Raw genomic sequence first — 26,435 nt, 5'->3', positions numbered from 1 at the left:
TAGAAATCGCAGATAAGAAAGAGACCGCCTTTTGTCAAACGAGTCCAGAGACTGTCAGGTTTGGTAGCACGAGTCCCAGGGTTGAACTACTGGGCAAAGCTAACTCCTTAAGATCACCTGAGCAGGCCGAGCAGATACCAGTGGGATACTTCGGCCTAGGCTCTTTGTTCCACTAAGGACCATTCTGTGAATGTAGATTGTCCTGATCCCAGGCATAAACAAGGTAGAACCCAGGTGACAGGTACCCCACCTTTTGGTTTTTTAGCGCAGTTACTTGAAAGTCTGATAAAACTTCTAAAAGCTGCGGCTACTGACAAGGGCTCTGGCCCCGGGCCAGGCCCAGGTATACACTGCAGCAGCAACTCTCAGTGCCTTGTTATATCCACCATCCACTAAAGAAGACCCTCCCACCAGGGACTAACTAGCCTATATAGAGGTCACTGTAAACACGGTGCTTACTGAGCACAATGCACACAGCTCAGGGGACCATAAGACTATGTTCACACGCGGCATTTGCTGCAGAATTTTTTATGCAGAAACAATGTATATTTTGTGCAGCAGATCTGCGGGGTGTGATCATCCCCTACTGCTTCCTGCCCCAGTGATCATGTGATCGCCAGGCGCCCTGTTGGTTCCAGCAGACCCTGATCACCATTGTAGTCGGTGACAGCAGGTCAGTGCCCCCCGCTGTAGATTCAATAACTGATACCTGGACGGTGACCAGCCCGGCGGCCGTCACATGAACAGAAAGCCAACACAGCAAGCAGAGGTCCTGAAAACTGCCAGGAATGTAGACAGAGAGTATACTGAGCATTGTTATAACCAGAGGAACAAGTTCTAGGGCAAGTGTAATATCCCTTTAAGCACTCCGCCCCCCCCCCTCCTTGCACGGCCACGTGTTGCATCACCCAGCACAATGCCTCCTCCTCTCACGCAGCCTCCTCAGTCTTCTCTGTATCTCACCTGCAGCAATATACCCTCCTGTGATAGCAGCAATATACCCTCCTGTGATAGCAGCAATATACCCTCCTGTGATAGCAGCAATATACCCTCCTCCTGTGATCGCAGCAATATGTCCAAGGACAGGGCCAGTTCAGTGGAGTCAGGGTTCCTGACGGAGCCGTCCTCAGTAAGGACCACTCCTAATGGAACCCTAGAGAGTCTCTATGAGAGTGAAGAAAATCTGAAGACTGTGTGTGCGGACCCAAGGAAGGTGAGTGACAGAGGGTGAAAGCCAAAAGCCAGGGTGGGGTCCTCATAAAACACCTAGAGCGTATATACATAGTGGACTATATAGTATATATACAGTGTATATACATAGTGGACTATATAGTATATATACAGTGTATATACATAGTGGACTATATAGTATATATACAGTGTATATACATAGTGGACTATATAGTATAGTATATATACAGTGTAAATACATAGTGGACTATATAGTATAGTATATATGTATATATATATACACAGTGGTGCCTTGGAGCATATTTCGTTCCCATAAGAAAACATTGATCTGCAGCCAATTGGTTCCACACCCCAAATATACTGATTATTATTCTATATAACATGTAGAAAATATGAAACAATGAGAAGTTGCAGAATCTGTGATATTATATTAAGTTACTGTACAGTATAGCAGCATGTGGTGTATAATGTATAGTAACTGTATAACCCTGATAACACAGCAGCTGGATATGTGATATATAAGTTACTGTACAGTATAGCAGCATGTGGTATATAATGTATAGTAACTGTATAACCCTGATAACACAGCAGCTGGATATGTGATATATGTTACTGTACAGTATAGCAGCATGTGGTGTATAATGTATAGTAACTGTATAACCCTGATAACACAGCAGCTGGATATGTGATATATAAGTTACTGTACAGTATAGCAATCAGCATGTGGTGTATAATGTATAGTAACTGTATAACCCTGATAACACAGCAGCTGGATATGTGATATATAAGTTACTGTACAGTATAGCAATCAGCATGTGGTGTATAATGTATAGTAACTGTATAACCCTGATAACACAGCAGCTGGATATGTGATATATACGTTACTGTACAGTATAGCAATCAGCATGTGGTGTATAATGTATAGTAACTGTATAACCCTGATACCACAGCAGCTGGATATGTGATATATACGTTACTGTACAGTATAGCAGCATGTGGTGTATAATGTATAGTATCTGTATAACCCTGATAACACAGCAGCTGGATATGTGATATATAGGTTACTGTACAGTATAGCAGCATGTGGTGTATAATGTATAGTAACTGTATAACCCTGATAACACAGCAGCTGGATATGTGATATATAAGTTACTGTACAGTATAGCAATCAGCATGTGGTGTATAATGTATAGTAACTGTATAACCCTGATAACACTGCAGCTGGATATGTGATATACAAGTTACCGTACAGTATAGCAATCAGCATGTGGTATATAATGTATAGTAACTGTATAACCCTGATAACATAGCAGCTGGATATGTGATATATAAGTTACTGTACAGTATAGCAACATGTGTTATATAATGTATAGTAACTGTATAACCCTGATAACATAGCAGCTGGATATGTGATATATAAGTTACTGTACAGTATAGCAGCATGTGGTGTATAATGTATAGTAACTGTATAACCCTGATAACACAGCAGCTGGATATGTGATATATAAGTTACTGTACAGTATAGCAGCATGTGGTGTATAATGTATAGTAACTGTATAACCCTGATAACACAGCAGCTGGATATGTGATATATAAGTTACTGTACAGTATAGCAGCATGTGGTGTATAATGTATAGTAACTGTATAACCCTGATAACACAGCAGCTGGATATGTGATATATAAGTTAATGTACAGTATAGCAATCAGCATGTGGTGTATAATGTATAGTAACTGTATAACCCTGATAACACAGCAGCTGGATATGTGATATATAAGTTACTGTACAGTATAGCAATCAGCATGTGGTATATAATGTATAGTAACTGTATAACCCTGATAACACAGCAGCTGGATATGTGATATATAAGTTACTGTACAGTATAGCAACATGTGTTATATAATGTATAGTAACTGTATAACCCTGATAACATAGCAGCTGGATATGTGATATATAAGTTACTGTACAGTATAGCAATCAGCATGGGGTGTATAATGTATAGTAACTGTATAACCCTGATAACACAGCAGCAGAATCTGTGATATATAAGTTACTGTACAGTATAGCAATCAGCATGTGGTGTATAATGTATAGTAACTGTATATCCCTGATAACACAGCAGCTGGATATGTGATATATAAGTTACTGTACAGTATAGCAGCATGTGATATATAATGTATAGTAACTGTATAACCCTGATAACACAGCAGCTGGATATGTGATATATAAGTTACTGTACAGTTTAGCAATCAGCATGTGGTGTATAATGTATAGTAACTGTATAACCCTGATAACACAGCAGATGGATATGTGATATATAAGTTACTGTACAGTATATCAGCATGTGGTGTATAATGTATAGTAACTACATAACCCTGATAACACTGCAGCAGCTGGATATGTGATATATAAGTTACTGTACAGTACAGCAGCATGTGGTATATAATGTATAGTAACTGTATAACCCTGATAACACAGCAGCTGGATATGTGATATATAAGTTACTGTACAGTTTAGCAATCAGCATGTGGTATATAATGTATAGTAACTGTATAACCCTGATAACACAGCAGCTGGATATGTGATATATAAGTTACTGTACAGTTTAGCAATCAGCATGTGGTATATAATGTATAGTAACTGTATAACCCTGATAAAACAGCGGCAGCTGGATATGTGATAAAAATGACACCTGACCCAGCCCCATAGACCAAAGAATAAAAGCGCTGTAAGCCTGGGAATGGAGCGATTTTAAGGAACGTATATTTGTTAATAATGGTTTGAATTTTTTATAGGCCATTAGATACAATAAAAGTTATACATGTTATATATTGTTTTAATCGTAACGACTTGAGGAACATATATAACAAGTCAGTTTTACCCCAGGGCGAATGGCGTAAAAACACAGTTCCCCCAAATAAAAGAAATGCGGTTTTTTTTTCAATTTCACCACACATTGAATTTTTTTCTGGTTTCGTAGTGTACCAAATGCAAAAATTCAGCCGTCATTGCAAAGTACAGTTAGTGACGCAAAAAAATAAGGGCTCATGTGGGTTTCTAGGTGGAAAAATGCAAGTGCTATGACCTTTTAAACCCAAGGAGGAAAAACCGAAAACGCAAAAACGAAAATGGGCCCCGTCCTTAAAGGGTTAAGGGGAAATCGCCAGGAGCCCTATATATTTGACAGTTCTGCACTGTTCATGTCAATTGTAGCTTATGCACATTAGAAATAAACTAAAAACTTTAAACATCCTAAATACCTAATAGCCAAACTGAGATGTCATGTGATCAGACTGTATACAGAGCCTGATTATATACAACATTGGCAATGTTATATACAGAACCTGGTTATATACAACAATGGTAGTGTTATATACAGAGCCTGGTTATATACAACATTGGCAGTGTTATACACAGCCTGGTTATATACAACATTGGCAGTGTTATATACAGCCTGGTTATATACAACATTGGCAGTGTTATATACAGAGCCTGAATATATACAACACTGGCAGTTTTATATGCAGAGCCTGGTTATATACAACATTGACAGTTTTATATACAGAGCCTGGTTACATACATCATTAGCAGTTTTATATACAGAGCCTGGTTATATACAACATTGTCAGTGTTATATACAGAGCCTGGTTCTATGCAACATTGTCAGTGTTATATACAGCCTGGTTATATACAACATTGGCAGTGTTATATACAGAGCCTGGTTATATACAACACTGGCAGTGTTATATAAAGCCTGGTTATATACAACATTGGCAGTGTTATATACAGAGCCTGGTTATATACAACACTGGCAGTGTTATATACAGCCTGGTTATATACAGCATTGGCAGTGTTATATACAGCCTGGTTATATACAACATTGGCAGTGTTATATATAGCCTGGATATATACAACATTGGCAGTGTTATATACAGCCTGGGTATATACAACATTGGCAGTGTTATATACCGCCTGGTTATGTATAACATTGGTAGTGTTATGCTGAGCCGGGTTATATACAACATTGACAGTGTTAGTGGAGGTCCTGTATACCTGTAGTTTATAGTTGGTGGAGGTCCTGTATACCAGTAGTATATAGTTCTGGTGTCCTGTATACCTGTAGTGTAAAGTTTGCGAAACCTGCAGCTTATAATAAGTGCATACACAATCCTGCATCATCATAATCTGTCCCTCTTAGGCACTACCTTTCATCCTTGGTGAGGACAACATAGAAGATGTTTCTAATACTGTATACCCCCCCCCCTGCAGGTAGTCCCCGTACTGTATACACTCCCACCCCCTTGCAGGTACTCCTATACTGTATACACTCCCTCCCTGCAGGTAGCCTCCATATTGTATACACTCCCCCCGCAGGTAGCCCCCATACTGTATACACCCCCCAACCCCTGCAAGTAGCCCCCATACTGTATACACCCCCCAACCCCTGCAGGTAGCCCCCATACTCTATACACTCCGCCCACTTGCAGGTAGCCCCCATACTTTATACACTCCCCCCACTTGCAGGTAGCCCCCATACTCTATACACCCCCCTGCAGGTAGTCCCTATATTGTATACACTCCCTCCCTGTAGGTAGCCCCCATACTTTATACACTCCCCCCACTTTCAGGTAGCCCCCATACTCTATACACTTCCTTAACTTGCAGGTAGCCCCCATACTTTATACACTCCCCCCACTTTCAGGTAGCCCCCATACTCTATTCACTCCCCCCACTTGCAGGTAGCCCCCATACTTTATACACCCCCCACCCCTGCAGGAGCCCCCATACTTTATACACTCCACCCACTTGCAGGTAATCCCTTACTCTATACACCGCCCCTGCAGGTAGTCCCTATACTGCCGCTGCAAGTTTGTCAGCAGCCCGCCCCATTAACCTCCCGCTGCCGGAGCGTATACATCACCTGGTCCCTGCTCCGGCTTGCTTCGGGGATTCCCGGCATGTCCTGCTCGGCCAATCAGTGCGCTGCCCCGCCGCAGCCCACAGATTGGCTGAGCGGGACGTGAAGACACCAGGAGCCCTGAAGCAAGCTGGAGCGGGGAGCAGGTGATGTATACGCTCTGGCAGCAGGGGGTTAATGGGGCGGGCTTCCAACAAACTTGCAGCGGGATGTCCATCCTGCTGCGAGTTTGTCTGCCCATAGGGTGTACAGGGCAGGGATGCGCAGCGGGTACGCCCAGTGTGTTTGTACCCTCACTGTATTTATTTCTGTGCATCTGTTGTGAGGCAGCTGGCCTAGCAACCAATCAGATTCCAGCTCCCTGTAAAAATGAAAGTAGTAATCCTATTGGTTGCTAAGGCTCCCAACTGCCATTACTGCTGGAAGCTGCAGCACTAATTATATCACCTGTGTGTGCAGGGTGGAGATTTTGCCAGTCATCTCTATGGGGCGCTCTTCCCCCTTATGCTCCTCTCCTGTACATCTGGTGGGGACGGGACCTTCGCTCTAACCTTCCCGGGCACCCAATGTATCTTTGTGCCAAATTTGGGGTCAAACGGTTCAGGCGTTTGGAAGTCTATATGGGACAGACAGACAGACAGAAAGACAGACCGACTTTCCTTTGTATGATATAGATATAATGTATGGGCCCAACCTACGGGGGCTTACATAGAGAGAGAGGACCGAGCCTGTGAGGGTTGATAATCTACAGGGGGAAGATGAAGATGTTTGGAGGGGACAGGGTGAGGGTCAGAGATGTATAGAGGGGACAGGGTGAGGGTTGGAGATGTATGGAGGGGAGAGGGTGAGGGTCAGAGATGTATAGAGGGGACAGGATGAGGGTTGGAGATGTATGGAGGGGAGAGGGTGAGGGTCAGAGATGTATGGAGGGGGCAGGGTGAGGGTTGGAGATGTATAGAGGGGACAGGGTGAGGGTCAGAGATGTATGGAGGGGAAAGGGTGAGGGTCAGAGATGTATGGAGGGGACAGGGTGAGGGTCAGAGATTTCTGGAGGGGACAGGGTGAGGGTCAGAGATGTCTGGAGGGGACAGGGTGAGGGTCAGTGATGTCTGGAGGGGACAAGGTGAGGGTCAGAGATGTATGGAGTTGACTATCATACATTAGGGGTGTTGTCATACATTAGCAGTGATGTCATACATTAGGGGTGTTGTCATACATTAGCAGTGATGTCATACATTAGCAGTGATGTCATACATTAGGGGTGATGTCATACATTAGAGGTAATGTCATACATTAGGGGTGATGTCATACATTAGTGGTGATGTCATACATTAGGGGTGATGTCATACATTATCTGACTCTCCGTTTTTCTCCTCTCAGATCCCCTGCAGATTCAGATTAGAGTCGGTGTCTGTAGATAATGTGACTGATCCCCAGCTGACTCTTCGGTCACAGATCACCCAGGTAAGCCACATCTACTCTTAGATTGTTCACTTATAATTGAGTGACTCTGTAAATGAGGACAGTAAGCTGTGTCCCCCCCAGACTGGGTTCAGGGTCAGAGATGTATGGAGGGGAGAGGGTGAGGGTCGGAGATGTATGGAGGGCACAGGGTGAGGGTAAGAGATGTATGGAGGGGGCAGGGTGAGGGTCAGAGATGTATGGAGGGCACAGGGTGAGGGTCAGAGATGTATGGAGGGCACAGGGTGAGGATCAGAGATGTATGGAGGGCACAGGGTGAGGGTCAGAGATGTATGGAGGGTACAAGGTGAGGGTCAGAGATGTATGAAGGGGAAAAGGTGAGGGTCAGAGATGTCTGGAGGGGACAAGGTGAGGGTCGGAGATGTCTGGAGGGGACAGAGTGAGGGTCAGAGATGTATGGAGGGCACAGGGTGAGGGTCAGAGATGTATGAAGGGGACAAGGTGAGGGTCGGAGATGTATGGAGGGCACAGGGTGAGAGTCAGAGATGTATGGAGGGGACAAGGTGAGGCTCAGAGATGTATGGAGGGTACAAGGTGAGGCTCAGAGATGTCTGGAGGGGACAAGGTGAGGCTCAGAGATGTCTGGAGGGGACAAGGTGAGGGTCAGAGATGTATGGAGGGGACAAGGTGAGGGTCAGAGATGTCTGGAGGGGACAGGGTGAGGGTCAGAGATGTATGGAGGGGACAAGGTGAGGGTCAGAGATGTCTGGAGGGGGCGGGTGAGGGTCAGAGATGTATGAAGGGGACAAGGTGAGGGTCAGAGATGTATGGAGGGGACAGGGTGAGGGTCAGAGATGTATGGAGGGGACAGGGTGAGGGTCAGATGTCTGGAGGGGGCGGGTGAGGGTCAGATGTCTGGAGGGGGCGGGTGAGGGTCAGAGATGTATGGAGGGGGTAGGGTAAGGTCACAGATGTCTGGATGGGACAGGGTGAGGGTCAGAGATGTCTGGAGGGGACAGGGTGAGGGTCAGAGATGTCTGGAGGGGACAGAGTGAGGGTCAGAGATGTCTGGAGGGGACAGGGTGAGGGTCAGAGATGTCTGGAGGGGACAGGGTGAGGGTCAGAGATGTCTGGAGGGGGTGGGTGAGGGTCAGAGATGTCTGGAGGGGAGAGGGTGAGGGTCAGAGATGTATGGAGGGGACAAGGTGAGGGTCAGAGATGTATGAAGGGGGGCAGGGTGAGGGTCAGAGATGTCTGGAGGGGACAGGGTGAGGGTCAGAGATGTCTGGAGGGGACAGAGTGAGGGTCAGAGATGTCTGGAGGGGACAGGGTGAGGGTCAGAGATGTCTGGAGGGGACAGGGTGAGGGTCAGAGATGTCTGGAGGGGGTGGGTGAGGGTCAGAGATGTCTGGAGGGGAGAGGGTGAGGGTCAGAGATGTATGGAGGGGACAAGGTGAGGGTCAGAGATGTATGAAGGGGGGCAGGGTGAGGGTCAGAGATGTATGGAGGGGACAGGGTGAGGGTCAGAGATGTATGGATGGAACTATCATAAATTAGGAGTGATGTCATACCTTAGGGGTAATTTCATACATTAGGGGTGATGTCATACATTAGGAGTGATGTCATACATTAGCGGTGATGTCATGCATTAGCGGTGATGTCATACATTAGGAGTGATGTCATACATTAGGGGTGATGTCATACATTAGCGGTAATGTCATACATTAGGGGTGATGTCATACATTAGGAGTGATGTCATACATTAGGAGTGATGTCATACATTAGCGGTGATGTCATACATTAGCGGTGATGTCATACATTAGGGGTGATGTCATACATTAGCGGTGATGTCATACATTAGCGGTGATGTCATACATTAGCGGTGATGTCATACATTAGGGGTGTTGTCATACATTAGCAGTGATGTCATACATTAGGGGTGATGTCATACATTAGGGGTGATGTCATACATTAGGGGTGATGTCATGCATTGGCGGTGATGTCATACATTAGGGGTGATGTCGTACATTAGCGGTGATGTCATACATTAGGAGTGATGTTATACATTAGGGGTAATGTCATACATTAGGAGTGATGTCATACATTAGCGGTGATGTCATACATTAGGAGTGATGTCATACATTAGGGGTAATGTCATACATTAGGAGTGATGTCATACATTAGGGGTAATGTCATACATTGGGAGTGATGTCATACATTAGCGGTGATGTCATACATTAGGAGTGATGTCATACAGTAGCGGTGATGTCATACATTAGGAGTGATGTCATACATTAGGGGTAATGTCATACATTAGGAGTGATGTCATACATTAGTGGTGATGTCATACATTAGGGGTAATGTCATACATTAGGAGTGATGTCATACATTATCTGACTCTCCGTTTTTCTCCTCTCAGATCCCCTGCAGATTTAGATTAGAGTCGGTGTCTGTAGATAATGTGACTGATCCCCAGCTGACTCTTCAGTCACAGATCACCCAGGTAATCCACATCTACTCTTATTATGATAAGTTTACACAGAGCGATAATTCGCCCGATCGTACGATTAACGATTTTGAAGTAACGATTTTTTTTTATAACGATCAGCGTTTAGATGGAACGATATATCGTACATTCGAAAATTCGCCCGATAATCGTTCCGTGTAAAAGTAGCTTTAGGCTGGGTTCACACTACATATATTTCAGTCAGTATTGCAACCAAAACCAGGAGTGGATTAAAAACACAGAAAGGATCTGTTCACACAATGGTGAAATTGAGTGGATGGCCGCAATATAACAGCCGTTGTTTTAAAATAACAGCAAATATTTGCCATTAAATGGCGGCCATCCACTCAATTTCATCATTCGAAACAAGCTAGGGAAGCATAACTGTCCGGCGCTTGTCGCTTATTCCCACGCCCGTAGTTTCAGCCGCACATGTACGGTGGCGTAAGAACTGCGGACAGATTCAAACACAGTGTGAACATAGCCTTAGATGCGTTTACACAGAGAGATTTATCTGACAGATTTTGGAATCCAAAGCCAGGAATGGATTTGAAAAGAGGAGAAATCTCAGTCTTTTCTTTATGACCTGATCCCTGTTTATAGTCTGTTCCTGGCTTTGGCTTCCAAAATCTGTCAGATAAATCTGTCTGTGTAAACGCACCATTATGCTAAGTTTACACGGAGCGATAATTGGCCCGATCGCACGATTAACGATTTCAAAGTAACGATTTTTTTTTATAACGATCAGCGTTTAGACGGTACGATATACCGTAAGGAAAAATTCTTTTGCGATCGCGCGCCCGCAGCCCGGCCCGCCTCCCCGCTCGCAGCCCGGCCCTCTGCTCATCCGCAGCCCGGCCCCACGGTCAACCGCAACCCCCTGCGCCGCCACCCCGATCGCCCCCGCCGCTCCGATCGCCCCCCCGCTGCCACTCCAATCGCCACCCCCACCGCTGCTCCGATCGCCACCCCCCCTCCGCCACCGTGTCGATCGGAGCGGCGGGGGTGGTGATCGAGCCGGCGCAGGGGGCTGCGGATGAGCGGGGGACCGGGCGGCCGGACTATCGCGCGACGACTGTTTACACGGAACGATCGGCAAGTTTTTTTGCGAACAAAGAACGACAATTTAAGAACATGTTAAAAGATCTAAAAATAAACGATTTATCGATCATTCGCCGCGTTTACACGTACGATTATCGTTCGAAATCGATCATTATCGCGAAAATTCGCCCGATAATCGTTCTGTGTAAACGTAGCATTAGGCTATGTTCACATTACGTGAACATCCGGCCGTTCCGTGATCCCGGCTGGGTCACCGAACGGCCAGTCTTAGCCCGGATCATCCCGGTCAGTACTTAAGTATCGGCCGGATGATCTTTCCGGCCGCGGAGCTCTGATGCGGGCGCATCAGCGCGCGCCCGCATCAGAGCTTCCCATAGCCCACAGTGAAGCAAGTGGCCGGAGCCCCTCTGTCCCCCCAGATACCTCTGTCCCCCCCCAGACCCCTCTGTCCCCCCAGACCCCTCTGTCCCCCCAGACCCCTCTGTCCCCCCAGACCCCTCGGTCCCCCACAGACCCCTCTGTCCCTCCAGACCCCTCTTTCCCCCACAGACCCCTCTGTCCCTCCAGACCCCTCTGTCCCTCCAGACCCCTCTGTCCCCCACAGACCCCTCTGTCCCTCCAGACCCCTCTGTCCCCCCAGACCCCTCTGTCCCCCCAGACCCCTCTGTCCCCCCAGATACCTCTGTCCCCCCCCAGACCCCTCGGTCCCCCACAGACCCCTCTGTCCCTCCAGACCCCTCTTTCCCCCACAGACCCCTCTGTCCCTCCAGACCCCTCTGTCCCTCCAGACCCCTCTGTCCCCCACAGACCCCTCTGTCCCTCCAGACCCCTCTGTCCCCCACAGACCCCTCTGTCCCCCCAGACCCCTCTGTCCCTCCAGACCCCTCTGTCCCCCACAGACCCCTCTGTCCCTCCAGACCCCTCTGTCCCCCACAGACCCCTCTCTCCCCTACAGACCCCTCTCTCCCCTACAGACCCCTCTGTCCCCCACAGACCCCTCTGTCCCCCCAGACCCCTCTGTCCCTCCAGACCCCTCTGTCCCCCACAGACCCCTCTGTCCCCCCAGACCCCTCTGTCTCTCCAGACCCCTCTGTCCCCCACAGACCCCTCTGTCCCCCACAGACCCCTCTGTCCCCACAGACCCCTCTGTCCCCCACAGACCCCTCTGTCCCCCACAGACCCCTCTGTCCCCCCAGACCCCTCTGTCCCCCACAGACCCCTCTGTCCCCCACAGACCCCTCTTTCCCTTTAGACTCCTCTCCCACCCCCACCCCCAGACTCTTCTGTCCCCCACAGACCCCTCTGTCCCTCCAGACCCCTCTGTCCCCCACAGACCCCTCTGTCCCCCCAGACTCCACTGTCCCTCTAGACTCCTCTCCCACCCCCACCCCCAGACTCTTCTGTCCCCCACAGACCCCTCTGTCCCTCCAGACCCCTCTGTCCCCCACAGACCCCTCTGTCCCCCCAGACTCCACTGTCCCTCTAGACTCCTCTCCCACCCCCACCCCCAGACTCTTCTGTCCCCCCAGATTCCTCTTTCCCTCCAGACTCCTCTGTTCCTCCAGACTCCTCCCCCCCCCAGACTCTTCTGTCGTTCCCCCCCCCCCAGGTCCCTCTGCCCCCCTCCAGACTCCTCTGCAGAGTATATTTCCCTCCCCCTCCCTGTGTCAGGTGTCTCAGCAGATTGCTACATCAGGGAATTTCCTCTCCTCCTGTGAGTGACAGCAACGGCCGCTTCATACTGATTGTAATATTTTCAATGTAAAAATCTATAAGAATTTGTTGTGTAAAACAGCAGAACACAACAACACAACAGAATACAACACAACAGAACACAACAGAATACAACACAACACAAGGCAACAGAACATAACACAACAACACAACAGAATACAACACAACAGAATACAACACAACACAAGGCAACAGAACATAACACAACAACACAACAGAATACAACACAACAGAATACAACAAAACAGAACACAACACAACAACAGAACAGAATACAACACAACACAGGACAACACAACAGAACAGGACAAAGCAAACATGGTACAAAACAAGACAAGACAGCACAGCACAAAACGAGACAGCAGTACACAACAGAACACTACAGAACACAACAGAACAGAATACAACACAACACAAGACAACACAACAATTATTGTATATGGGAAGGGGTTCTTTACAGTAAGAGCAGTTACTATGTGTAGTATCTGGATGGTTACTGTATTAGTGACTGCTATGTGTACAGGTACATGGATTATTGTATATGGGAAGGGGTTCTTTACAGTAAGAGCAGTTACTATGTGTAGTATCTGGATGGTTACTGTATTAGTGACTGCTATGTGTACAGGTACATGGATTATTGTATATGGGAAGGGGTTCTTTACAGTAAGAGCAGTTACCATGTAGAGTATCTGGATGGTTACTGTATTAGTCAGTGTTTCTCAACCTTTTAAAGCCAAGTACCCCCATGTCATGAGATGCTCCAGCCAAGTACCCCCAAGGATGTGATCAATTAGAAACGTTGCCTTAATGAGGCCAAGATCAGAACTGCAGCATTTAGGCTCTGTGTAAAGTCTCTGTCTCGGATCATATCCTCCCATAACTGTAGGTTTGATCTGTAGAACCCATAAATAGAGTTAGTAGAAATGTCTAATAATTATGCCCCCCTCCCCAATAATAAATCCTCCTTTCCTAGTAATAATGCCCCCTGTAGCAATTATTGATGCCCCCTTGTAGCCAGATACATGCCCCCCTGTAGCCAGATACATGCCCCCCTGTAGCAGGATACATGCCCCCCTGTAGTTAGACACATGCCCCCCTGTAGCAGGATACATGCCCCCACCCCCAGCTCAGCCCTAATGAGATAAGAGAGCAGGACTTACATGACGCTCTCTTCCTCTGTGTCCCGGTCGGGTCGGGGGAGGAGGCGCTGTCACCGGGTGCTGCTGTGTGCGGGGCGGGAGATGATCAGAGCAGCAGGAGGAGCAGGGAAGTTCCAGGTTCTCTGTGCTCCAGTCTCATCTCTTCAGCCCCAGGATAACTTTGAGTCTGATTGCCCCTGTGCAGCTATGTCCACCACTGCCCTGCCTATCTGTGCCCCATATAGTTGTATTATGCCCCAATCGTTTGGCCCCCTCCGTGCAGTGCCCCCACTAGCCAAAAAAACAAACATTAACTCACCTGTCACCAGCGGCTCCTCTCCTGTAGTCTTCTCCCAGCAGCTCCTCTCCTGAAGTCTTCTCCCAGCAGCTCCTCTCCTGTAGTCTTCTCCCAGCAGCCCCTCCTGTAGTCTTCTCCCAGCAGCTCCTCTCCTGTAGTCTTCTCCCAGCGGCTCCTCTCCTGTAGTCTTCTCCCAGCGGCTCCTCTCCTGTAGTCTTCTCCCAGCAGCTCCTCTCCTGTAGTCTTCTCCCAGCAGCTCCTCTCCTGTAGTCTTCTCCCAGCAGCCCCTCCTGTAGTCTTCTCCCAGCGGCTCCTCTCCTGTAGTCTTCTCCCAGCGGCTCCTCCTGTAGTCTTCTCCCAGCGGCTCCTCTCCTGTAGTCTTCTCCCAGCGGCTCCTCCTGTAGTCTTCTCCCAGCAGCTCCTCTCCTGTAGTCTTCTCCCAGCAGCTCCTCTCCTGTAGTCTTCTCCCAGCGGCTCCTCTCCTGTAGTCTTCTCCCAGCGGCTCCTCTCCTGTAGTCTTCTCCCAGCGGCTCCTCTCCTGTAGTCTTCTCCCAGCGGCTCCTCTCCTGTAGTCTTCTCCCAGCGGCTCCTCTCCTGTAGTCTTCTCCCAGCGGCTCCTCCTGTAGTCTTCTCCCAGCAGCTCCCCTCCTGTAGTCTTCTCCCAGCGGCTCCTCCTGTAGTCTTCTCCCAGCGGCTCCTCTCCTGTAGTCTTCTCCCAGCGGCTCCTCTCCTGTAGTCTTCTCCCAGCGGCTCCTCTCCTGTAGTCTTCTCCCAGCAGCTCCCCTCCTGTAGTCTTCTCCCAGCGGCTCCTCTCCTGTAGTCTTCTCCCAGCGGCTCCTCTCCTGTAGTCTTCTCCCAGCGGCTTCTCCTGTAGTCTTCTCCCAGCAGCTCCTCTCCTGTAGTCTTCTCCCAGCGGCTCCTCTCCTGTAGTCTTCTCCCAGCGGCTCCTCCTGTAGTCTTCTCCCAGCAGCTCCTCTCCTGAAGTCTTCTCCCAGCAGCTCCTCTCCTGTAGTCTTCTCCCAGCGGCTCCTCTCCTGTAGTCTTCTCCCAGCGGCTCCTCTCCTGTAGTCTTCTCCCAGCGGCTCCTCTCCTGTAGTCTTCTCCCAGCGGCTCCTCTCCTGTAGTCTTCTCCCAGCGGCTCCTCCTGTAGTCTTCTCCCAGCAGCTCCTCTCCTGTAGTCTTCTCCCAGCGGCTCCTCTCCTGTAGTCTTCTCCCAGCAGCTCCTCTCCTGTAGTCTTCTCCCAGCGGCTCCTCTCCTGTAGTCTTCTCCCAGCGGCTCCTCTCCTGTAGTCTTCTCCCAGCGGCTCCTCTCCTGTAGTCTTCTCCCAGCGGCTCCTCCTGTAGTCTTCTCCCAGCAGCTCCTCTCCTGTAGTCTTCTCCCAGCGGCTCCTCTCCTGTAGTCTTCTCCCAGCAGCTCCTCTCCTGTAGTCTTCTCCCAGCAGCTCCTCTCCTGTAGTCTTCTCCCAGCGGCTCCTCTCCTGTAGTCTTCTCCCAGCAGCTCCTCTCCTGTAGTCTTCTCCCAGCGGCTCCTCTCCTTGATTCGTTCTCCTCAGTCTCCTGTCATGTCCCGCACAGGCAGGTACAGAGGTTCTGCCTGCACCGGATGTGCCCCGCAGCCCTGTGTTACTCACACAGATGAATGATTAGGGCTGCGGGGCACATCCGGTGCAGGCAGAACCTCTGTACCTGCCTGTGCGGGACATGACAGGAGACCGAGGAGAGCGAATCAAGGATTAGAGAGCAGGTGACACCTTCCTCCCTCCCCGCTGTGAAGGAGCACGTCCTCCGCGCCCTCAGCTGCTGATTAAGCAGCGCAGAGGCAAGGGCCGCAGCAGTGCACTCTCATTATGCAGCCCGGTTGGGTTTATTCCACCCCTCCCGGCGTACCCCCTCATCCTGCGTCGCGTACCCCCTGGGGTATGCGTACCGCAGGTTGAGAACCACTGGTATTAGTGACTGCTATGTGTACAGATACATGGATTAATGTATATGGGAAGGGGTTATTTACAGTAAGAGCAGTTACTATGTGTAGTATCTGGATGGTTATTGTATTAGTGACTGCTATGTGTACAGGTACATGGATTATTGTATATGGGAAGGGGTTCTTTACAGTAAGAGCAGTTACTATGTGTAGTATCTGGATGGTTACTGTATTAGTGACTGCTATGTGTGCAGGTACATGGATTATTGTATATGGGAAGGGGTTCTTTACAGTAAGAGCAGTTACTATGTGTAGTATCTGGATGGTTACTGTATTAGTGACTGCTATGTGTACAGGTACATGGATTATTGTATATGGGAAGGGGTTCTTTACAGTAAGAACAGTTACTATGTGTAGTATCTGGATGGTTACTGTATTAGTGACTGCTATGTGTACAGGTACTCGTGGTCTCTCTGAACTTCTATCGTCTGTGTCTTTCTACAGATCTATTATCCCAGTACCCCACATATTCCAGACTTTTATTTGAAGAGAAATGAGAAAACCTGCACAGAGATCACTGAGGCTGAAGCGGTAAGTAATGGTGGTGATACCCCTGTGCCCCAATCCCTACTGCTGGCTTATACATGATGCCTAATACAGAGAGTAGGAGAGGCAGCTGAGGCCCCCGGACACCATCACAAGGAAATTATTGCTTATTTGATTCCTTAACCCAAAGTTAAACGAACATTTCTTCCCGATTTGCTGGTGTAGAGTTTGTGTAACTCCTGTACATAGCCGGCTGTCCTGCTGCTTATAGATCTGAGATTGCTCCTAGATACTGCAGGATGTACAGGGCCGGCCAGAATGTGGGGAGAGGGTGGAGCATCCGGGGAGGGCAGCTCACACAGGGTGTATACAGTGAGGGGCGTCCAGGGGAAAGCTGGGGACCACCCCGGCCGTGTGTCAGTGTACAGGGAGAGAACGGGCAGCTCACACAGGGTGTATACAGTGAGGGGCGTACAGGGGAAAGCTGGGGACCACCCCGGCCGTGTGTCAGTGTTCATTATAATACACACCGGACCCCCTGACACTCATGATAATACACACCTGACCCCTTGACAGATCCCCTCCCAGATTACAGATCCCTCGGTGCGCTGCTGACTGGATCGCTGCCCTGCTGACTTGATCACTGGGCTGCTGACTGGATCACTGGGCTGCTGACTGGATCACTGGGCTGCTGACTTGATCGCTGGGCTGCTGACTTGATCACTGGGCTGCTGACTTGATCGCTGGGCTGCTGACTGGATCACTGGGCTGCTGACTGGATCACTGGGCTGCTGACTGGATCACTGGGCTGCTGACTTGATCGCTGGGCTGCTGACTTGATCGCTGGGCTGCTGACTGGATCACTGGGCTGCTGACTTGATCGCTGGGCTGCTGACTGGATCACTGGGCTGCTGACTGGATCACTGGGCTGCTGACTTGATCGCTGGGCTGCTGACTGGATCACTGGGCTGCTGACTGGATCACTGGGCTGATGACTGTCTTGATTTCTTCTCACAGGAGCGAGCGGCATCACCAGAACGACAAACATTTATTCCCAACTCTAGAGAGTCCGAAGACAATGACGGGAAGAAGAAGAAATCTGTAAGTGACGCGGCGGCCTTCACAACCCTCATCCTCCTGCGGCCATCGTGGTGATCACATGATCAGTCATATGACCTCCGGGCCATGAGAGGCAGCAGTGTTGTGTCAGTAACAGCTTAGACTATTGTTTAGTGACCACAGCTCCCATAGAGATCAATGTGTCTCCATGGTAACAGACTACAACTAAAGCTCATGTGGTCTGAGCCTCTAGCTGTCCCCTGCTTTAGCTGATAATCATCCGGAAGGTTTGTCAGAAGCTCAGGGCAGGTGGTGGAGTCCGGGGTAAGTACACAGCTCCTGCCGCTCCCATCACATCACATGATCATGTCCATCATGTCTTCTTAATGTGTTGTCAATATACTGCCTCATGTGGTCAGTGGTAGTACTGCATAGTTGTACAGGAGGCCTGGGAGCTGTGATAACACTGAGAAGCCAGGACATAGAGGCAGGAAGTGTTGTCATAGGGATAAGGGGTATTATATACTGCCTCATGTGGTCAGTGGTGGTACTGCATAGTTGTACATGAGGCCTGGACTGGGAGCTGTGATAACACTGAGAAGCCAGGACATAGAGGCAGGAAGTGTTGTCATAGGGATAAGGGGTATTATATACTGCCTCATGTGGTCAGTGGTGGTACTGCATAGTTGTACATGAGGCCTGGACTGGTAGCTGTGATAACACTGAGAAGCCAGGACATAGAGGCAGGAAGTGTTGTCATAGGGGCACAATGATTAGTTATCTCCTTCTCTTTCAGCGCTGTCAGAGAACGGTGAAGGTCCCGCTGTGGCTGATTTACTTGTCTATCATCATCATCATCATCATCACAGCCATATTGTTGGGTGAGTGCCTGTATATATATATAAGAGCGTGTAGCTGTATATAAGGCAGGTATAGAGCCCTGTATCTCTATGTGGCAGGTATAGAGCCCTGTATCACTATGTGGCAGGTATAGAGCCCTGTATCACTATGTGGCAGGTATAGAGCCCTGTATCACTATGTGGCAGGTATAGGGCACTGTATCACTATGTGGCAGGTATAGAGCCCTGTATCACTATGTAGCAGGTATAGAGCCCTGTATCACTATGTGGCAGGTATAGAGCCCTGTATCACTATGTGGCAGGTATAGAGCCCTGTATGACTATGTGGCAGGTATAGAGCCCTGTATCACTATGTAGCAGGTATAGAGCCCTGTATCACTATGTGGCAGGTATAGAGCCCTGTATCACTATGTGGCAGGTATAGAGCCCTGTATCACTATGTGGCAGGTATAGAGCCCTGTATCACTATGTGGCAGGTATAGGGCACTGTATCACTATGTGGCAGGTATAGAGCCCTGTATCACTATGTAGCAGGTATAGAGCCCTGTATCTCTATGTGGCAGGTATAGAGCCCTGTATCACTATGTGGCAGGTATAGAGCCCTGTATGACTATGTGGCAGGTATAGAGCCCTGTATCACTATGTAGCAGGTATAGAGCCCTGTATGACTATGTGGCAGGTATAGAGCCCTGTATCACTATGTGGCAGGTATAGAGCCCTGTATCACTATGTGGCAGGTATAGAGCCCTGTATCACTATGTGGCAGGTATAGAGCCTTGTATCTCTATGTGGCAGGTATAGAGCACTGTATCACTATGTAGCAGGTATAGAGCCTTGTATCTCTATGTGGCAGGTATAGGGCACTGTATCACTATGTGGCAGGTATAGGGCACTGTATCACTATGTGGCAGGTATAGAGCCTTGTATCTCTATGTGGCAGGTATAGAGCCCTGTATCACTATGTGGCAGGTATAGAGCCTTGTATCTCTATGTGGCAGGTATAGGGCACTGTATCACTATGTGGCAGGTATAGGGCACTGTATCACTATGTGGCAGGTATAGAGCCTTGTATCTCTATGTGGCAGGTATAGAGCCCTGTATCACTATGTGGCAGGTATAGAGCCTTGTATCACTATGTGGCAGGTATAGGGCACTGTATCACTATGTGGCAGTTATAGGGTACTGTATCACTATGTGGCAGGTATAGAGCCTTGTATCACTATGTGGCAGGTATAGGGCACTGTATCACTATGTGGCAGATATAGAGCCCTTTATCACTATATGGCAGGTATAGGGCACTGTATCACTATGTGGCAGGTATAGAGCACTGTATCACTATCTGGCAGGTATAGAGCACTATATCACTATGTGGCAGGTAAAGGGTACCCAGGTTCTTATATACCCCTTCCACAGGTTCTTATACACCCCTACCTGGTACTCTTATAAATCCCTAACCCAGGCCAGTAGAGGAGAAGAGCCAGTAGAGGGTACCCGTCCTGGCAGGGTAGTACCCTGCACTGGGTGAAGCCGAATTCTCGAACCTTTCCAGGATAGCCGTGCGTTACGCAGTGGAATACTTTGGCTAACTGCACTTTGTTCCACTGGGGTGAGTGCCTAACTGGAAACAGGTCACTACCTCGTACTGTGTAGACAGTATCCCTGGCGTGGACAAGGTGATCCTCAGAGGACGTCCTTTCCTCTTGAGGTGACTAGCAATACATGCTTGAGGGAGCTTGCTTAAAGAAGAAATAACTTAAAGGGGTTGTCCAGGGAAAATATTTTTTCTTTCAAATCAACTGGTATCAGAAAGTTAAATAGATTTGTAATTTACTTCTATTTAAAAATCTCAAGTCTTCCCATACTTATAAGCTACTATATATCCTGCAGGAAGTGTTGTTTGTTTACATTCAGAAACAGTGCTCTCTACTGACATCTCTGGCGGAGTCAGGAACTGTCCTGAGCAGGAGAGGTTTTCTATGGGGACTTGCTGCTGCTCTGGACAGTTCCTGACTCCGCCAGAGATGTCAGTAGAGAGCACTGTTTCTGAATGTAAACAAACAACACTTCCTGCAGGATATATAGCAGCTTATAAGTATGGAAAGACTTGAGATTTTTAAATAGAAGTAAATTACAAATCTATTTAACTTTCTGAAACCAGTTGATTTGAAAGAAAAAAAAAATTCGCTGGACAACCCCTTTAAGTATCTTAGTTCCTGACAAGGGTCCTGGCCAGAGCCAGGCCCTAACTTTACTGCAGCAGGAACTGTATCTTGTGTGTTGCTCTCTCTCCACTGACTGACTAGAGAACTAACTCCTCCCACTAGGAACTTATCTCCTTTCTAGGGGCGAATTAACCTCCCAGTGATTGGTGGGGTTGGGTGGTGCCAGAGAGAAAGAAGAGGATAGGGCAGAAAGAGGATGGAAAACAGCCGCACCAGTGACAGGAGGAAAAGAAACACATGACATAGAACAATTAACCCATTTCTTACTGGAGCTATGTACAGAATAAACATAGGAGTAGTGACACCTTGTGGGGAACCTGATACCAGTTACTTTGCCCGGGTGCAATAGAACTTAGTGACTCACCTGTGCTGGGACACTACACTTATATACCCCTACCCCAGGCTCTTATATACCCCTACCCCAGACTCTTATATACCCCTACCCCAGACTCTTATATACCCCTACCCCAGACTCTTATATACCCCTACTTCAGGCTCTTATATACCGTAGGCTCTTATATACTCCTACCCCAGGCTCTTATATACCCCTACCCCAGGTCTTATATACCCCTACCTCAGGCTTTTATATACCCCTACCCCAGGCTCTTATATACCCCTACCCCAGACTCTTATATACCCCAGGCTCTTATATACCCCAGAGTCTTATATACTCCTACCCCAGACTCTTATTTACCCCTACCCCAGGCTTTTATATACCCCTACCCCAGACTCTTATATACCCCTACCCCAGGCTCTTATATACCCCTACTTCAGGCTCTTATATACCGTAGGCTCTTATATACTCCTACCCCAGGCTCTTATATACCCATACCCCAGGTCTTATATACCCCTACCCTAGGCTTTTATATACCCCTACCCCAGGCTCTTATATACCCCTACCCCAGACTCTTATATACCCCAGGCTCTTATATACCCCTACCCCAGGTCTTATATACCCCAGAGTCTTATATACCCCTACCCCAGACTCTTATATACCCCTACCCCAGGCTTTTATATACCCCTACCCCAGGCTCTTATATACCCCTACCCCAGGCTCTTATATACCCCATACCCCAGGCTCTTATATACCCCAGGCTCTTATATACCCCTACCCCAGACTCTTATATACCCCAGGCTCTTATATACCCCTACCCCAGGTCTTATATACCCCAGGCTCTTATATACCCCTACCCCAGGCTCTTATATACCCCTACCCCAGGCTCTTATATACCCCATACCCCAGGCTCTTATATACCCTAGGCTCTTATATACCCTAGGCTCTTATATACCCCTACCCCAGGTCTTATATACCCCAGTCTTATATACCCCTACCCCAGACTCTTATATACCCCTACCCCAGGCTTTTATATACCCCTACCCCAGGCTCTTATATACCCCTACCCCAGGCTCTTATATACCCCATACCCCAGGCTCTTATATACCCCAGGCTCTTATATACCCCTACCCCAGACTCTTATATACCCCAGGCTCTTATATACCCCTACCCCAGGTCTTATATACCCCAGAGTCTTATATACTCCTACCCCAGGCTCTTATATACCCCTACCCCAGGCTCTTATATACCCCTACCCCAGGCTCTTATATACCCCATACCCCAGGCTCTTATATACCCTAGGCTCTTATATACCCCAGGCTCTTATATACCTCAGGCTCTTATATACCCCTACCCCAGGTCTTATATACCCCAGAGTCTTATATACCCCTACTCCAGACTCTTATATACCCCTACCCCAGGCTTTTATATACCCCTACCCCAGGCTCTTATATACCCCATACCCCAGGCTCTTATTTACCCTAGGCTCTTATATACCCCTACCCCAGGTCTTATATACCCCAGAGTCTTATATACCCCTACCCCAGACTCTTATATACCCCTACCCCAGACTCTTATATACCCCTACCCCAGGCTCTTATATACCCCATACCCCAGGCTCTTATATACCCCATACCCCAGGATCTTATATACCCTAGGCTCTTATATACCCCAGGCTCTTATATACCCCTACCCCAGACTCTTATATACCCCAGGCTCTTATATACCCCTACCCCAGGTCTTATATACCCCAGAGTCTTATATACCCCTACCCCAGGCTCTTATATACCCCATACCCCAGGCTCTTATATACCCCAGGCTCTTATATACCCTAGGCTCTTATATACCCCAGGCTCTTATATACCCCAGGCTCTTATATACCCCTACCCCAGGTCTTATATACCCCAGAGTCTTATATACCCCTACCCCAGACTCTTATATACCCCTACCCCAGGCTTTTATATACCCCTACCCCAGGCTTTTATATACCCCATACCCCAGGCTCTTATATACCCTAGGCTCTTTTATACCCCAGGCTCTTATATACCCCAGGCTCTTATATACCCTACCCCAGGTCTTATATACCCCAGAGTCTTATATACCCCTACCCCAGGCTCTTATATACCCCTACCCCAGGTCTTATATACCCCAGAGTCTTATATACCCCTACCCTAGACTCTTATATACCCCTACCCCAGACTCTTATATACCCCTACCCCAGGCTTTTATATACCCCTACCCCAGGCTCTTATATACCCCATACCCCAGGCTCTTATATGCCCCTACCATGGGCTCTTCACGGCCTCAGTATGTGCCGGGTAACCAGACACATTCACATGTTATTTAGCTTTCACCCATTTTTGTGATTTAAGGTTTTCTGATACCGCGGGGTCCCGTGGAGGATCTGGCCTCCGGTAGACCCCCGTGTGAGGAGTCCTGGATTTGGGTTGGAGGTCGCTGTTACTACTTCTCAGGTGAAAGAAAAACCTGGAATCAAAGTCAGGAGTTCTGCTCTAGACATGGCTCCACATTGGCCATCCTGATGGACAGAAGCATAGAGGTGACTATATTCTAAGCCTCCTCCTCTCCTTACCCTCTGACCTCAGCCTCCTCCTCTCCTTACCTTCTGACCTCAGCCTCCTCCTCTCCTTACCCTCTGACCTCAGCCTCCTCCTCTCCTTACCCTCTGACCTCAGCATCCTCCTCTCCTTACCCTCTGACCTCAGCCTCCTCCTCTCCTTACCTTCTGACCTCAGCCTCCTCCTCTCCTTACCCTCTGACCTCAGCCTCCTCCTCTCCTTACCCTCTGACCTCAGCCTCCTTCTCTCCTTACCCTCTGACCTCAGCCTCCTCCTCCTGTCCTTACCCTCTCACCTCAGCCTCCTCCTCCTGTCCTTACCCTCTGGCCTCAGCCTCCTCCTCTCCTTACCCTATGACCTCAGCCTCCTCCTCCTCCTGGCCTTACCCTCTGACCTCAGCCTCTCCCTGTCTTTACCCTCTGACCTCAGCCTCCTCCTCTCCTTACCCTATGATCTCAGCCTCCTCCTCCTCCTGGCCTTACCCTCTGACCTCAGCCTCTCCCTGTCTTTACCCTCTGACCTCAGCCTCCTCCTCCTGTCTTTACCTTCTGATCTCAGCCTCCTCCTCCTGTCCTTACCCTCTGACCTCAGCCTCCTCCTCTCCTTACCCTCTGCCTCCTCCTCCTCTCCTTACCCTCTGACCTCAGCCTCCTCCTTCTCCTCTCCTTACCCTCTGACCTCAGCCTCCTCCTCCTCTCCTTACCCTCTGACCTCAGCCTCCTCCTCCTCTCCTTACCCTCTGACCTCAGCCTCCTCCTCTCCTTACCCTATGACCTCAGCCTCCTCCTTCTCCTCTCCTTACCCTCTGACCTCAGCCTCCTCCTCCTCTCCTTACCCTCTGACCTCAGCCTCCTCCTCCTCTCCTTACCCTCTGACCTCAGCCTCCTCCTCTCCTTACCCTATGACCTCAGCCTCCTCCTGTCCTTACCCTCTGACCTCAGCCTCTTCCTCTCCTTACCCTCTGACCTCAGCCTCCTCCTCCTCTCCTTACCCTCTGACCTCAGCCTCTTCCTCTCCTTACCCTCTGACCTCAGCCTCTTCCTCTCCTTACCCGCTGACCTCAGCCTCTTCCTCTCCTTACCCTCTGACCTTAGCCTCCTCCTGTCCTTACCCTATGACCTCAGCCTCCTCCTCTCCTTACCCTCTGACCTCAGCCACCTCCTGTCCTTACCCTCTGACCTCAGCCTCCTCCTGTCCTTAGCCTATGACCTCAGCCTCCTCCTCTCCTTACCCTATGACCTCAGCCACCTCCTGTCCTTACCCTCTGACCTCAGCCTCCTCCTGTCCTTAGCCTATGACCTCAGCCTCCTCCTCTCCTTACCCTCTGACCTCAGCCTCCTCCTGTCCTTAGCCTATGACCTCAGCCTCTTCCTCTCCTTACCCTCTGACCTCAGCCTCTTCCTCTCCTTACCCTCTGACCTCAGCCTCCTCCTGTCCTTAGCCTATGACCTCAGCCTCCTCCTCTCCTTACCATTAGCCCTGAGTTCCTCTAACAATTTTTAACAATCTCGTTCTCGTTCCAGAAAACCATACGGCGATATCGGGAAACAGTAAACTATTGGATTGGACTCCACATGAACGATGAGGGTCAGTGGATGTGGGTCAATGGATCTCTGTATGACGGCAGGTAGGGTCTTTATTAAAGAGTAACCCCAACCCCCGGTCTGTGTTACATCTGTATGAACTATAACATTGTATTATATAGTGTGGAGAATCAGGGTAATCAGCTGAGATGCGCTTTCCTGAACTCTCACCTGGGGGCGCTGCACTGCTCTACAGGACGGCAATGGATCTGTGTGAAGGACGTCACCTAGGGGCAGCCGGTAGGTTGAGTGACACCATGATATGGCCCTGGGTGCTTGTAGGTGGGGGGCACGCACTTCTAGCCTTGTAGCATGTGTGTATACCGTATATATGATTTACACTATTCTTTACAGGGAGTATACAAGACTGTGCCCACCTGCCCTGTATATAGGGGGTCCTAGGGGGGGACCCCGACCCTCACAGCCAGTGTCACATGTATCAGTAACCCCAACCACAATACATTGTATCTCTTTATATGGTTTATATTTCATCTACAGTCACTTTATGTCTCCTGCAGGTTGGATGTAGATCCGGCGGCCATCGGATTATATCGGAGTCCATGTCCTAAAAGGGTCCGCGCCTCCTGACCACACAGATCCTGCTGTGCCCCTCTCATTGCCATGTGACTAATCACTTCAGTACTTACCCTCTGACCTCAGATCCTCTTTGTTCTCTAGCATCAGCAGAGTCCCAGAGGTCCGACCCCCCCCCTCCCCCTCCGCCGATCATAACGTGATGGTGATACTCCTGTAACTTAAAGGGATACTATGACGTCAGGTGAAAGTTCTCTGCCTGGAGCTGCTGCAGAACATTTCAGTACACTGCAGATTATTACACTGCAGCACCTGCTGCATTCATCCCCCGCCTGCTCCTCTGCCTGAGGCATTGTTCAGCACAAGGTTTCATGCTATAACCTTAAGTCCTGGTAAAGATCTATATATGTGAATAAGTAAATACGTGTATGTGACAGAGAGATGGTGATGTAAGTGGGAGGGGCTGGTGAGAGGTGATGACATCACCCAGAGGGTGGGGCTAGTAGTTGCAGGGTCTCCTCATGTAAA

The 26,435-nt window shown here is 48.9% G+C and overlaps 1 protein-coding gene across 3 annotated transcripts; it reads left to right on the top strand.

The window, feature by feature from the left end:
• Positions 1 to 937: 937 nt before the first annotated feature.
• Positions 938 to 26,435, top strand: LOC138795158 (C-type lectin domain family 2 member B-like). Of its 3 annotated transcripts, XM_069974140.1 has the most exons (10): positions 938 to 1,213; positions 7,489 to 7,572; positions 9,950 to 10,033; positions 16,695 to 16,781; positions 17,754 to 17,837; positions 18,592 to 18,676; positions 23,584 to 23,771; positions 25,314 to 25,417; positions 25,496 to 25,613; positions 25,892 to 26,435. In XM_069974140.1, exons 1-9 carry the CDS (start codon positions 1,073 to 1,075, stop codon positions 25,602 to 25,604), a joined length of 966 nt encoding a protein of 321 aa, XP_069830241.1. In that variant the 5' UTR covers positions 938 to 1,072; the 3' UTR covers positions 25,605 to 25,613; positions 25,892 to 26,435. The 3 variants fall into 3 exon arrangements, with proteins under 3 accessions (XP_069830241.1, XP_069830242.1, XP_069830244.1); XM_069974141.1 differs by lacking the exon at positions 9,950 to 10,033; XM_069974143.1 differs by lacking the exons at positions 7,489 to 7,572; positions 9,950 to 10,033.

The sequence above is a fragment of the Dendropsophus ebraccatus genome, chromosome 6 (genome assembly GCF_027789765.1).
Source record: "Dendropsophus ebraccatus isolate aDenEbr1 chromosome 6, aDenEbr1.pat, whole genome shotgun sequence".
Lineage (NCBI taxonomy): Eukaryota > Metazoa > Chordata > Amphibia > Anura > Hylidae > Dendropsophus > Dendropsophus ebraccatus.
The sequence above is the reverse complement of the archived record's forward strand: the minus strand, read 5'-3'. Positions and strand labels throughout refer to the sequence as shown.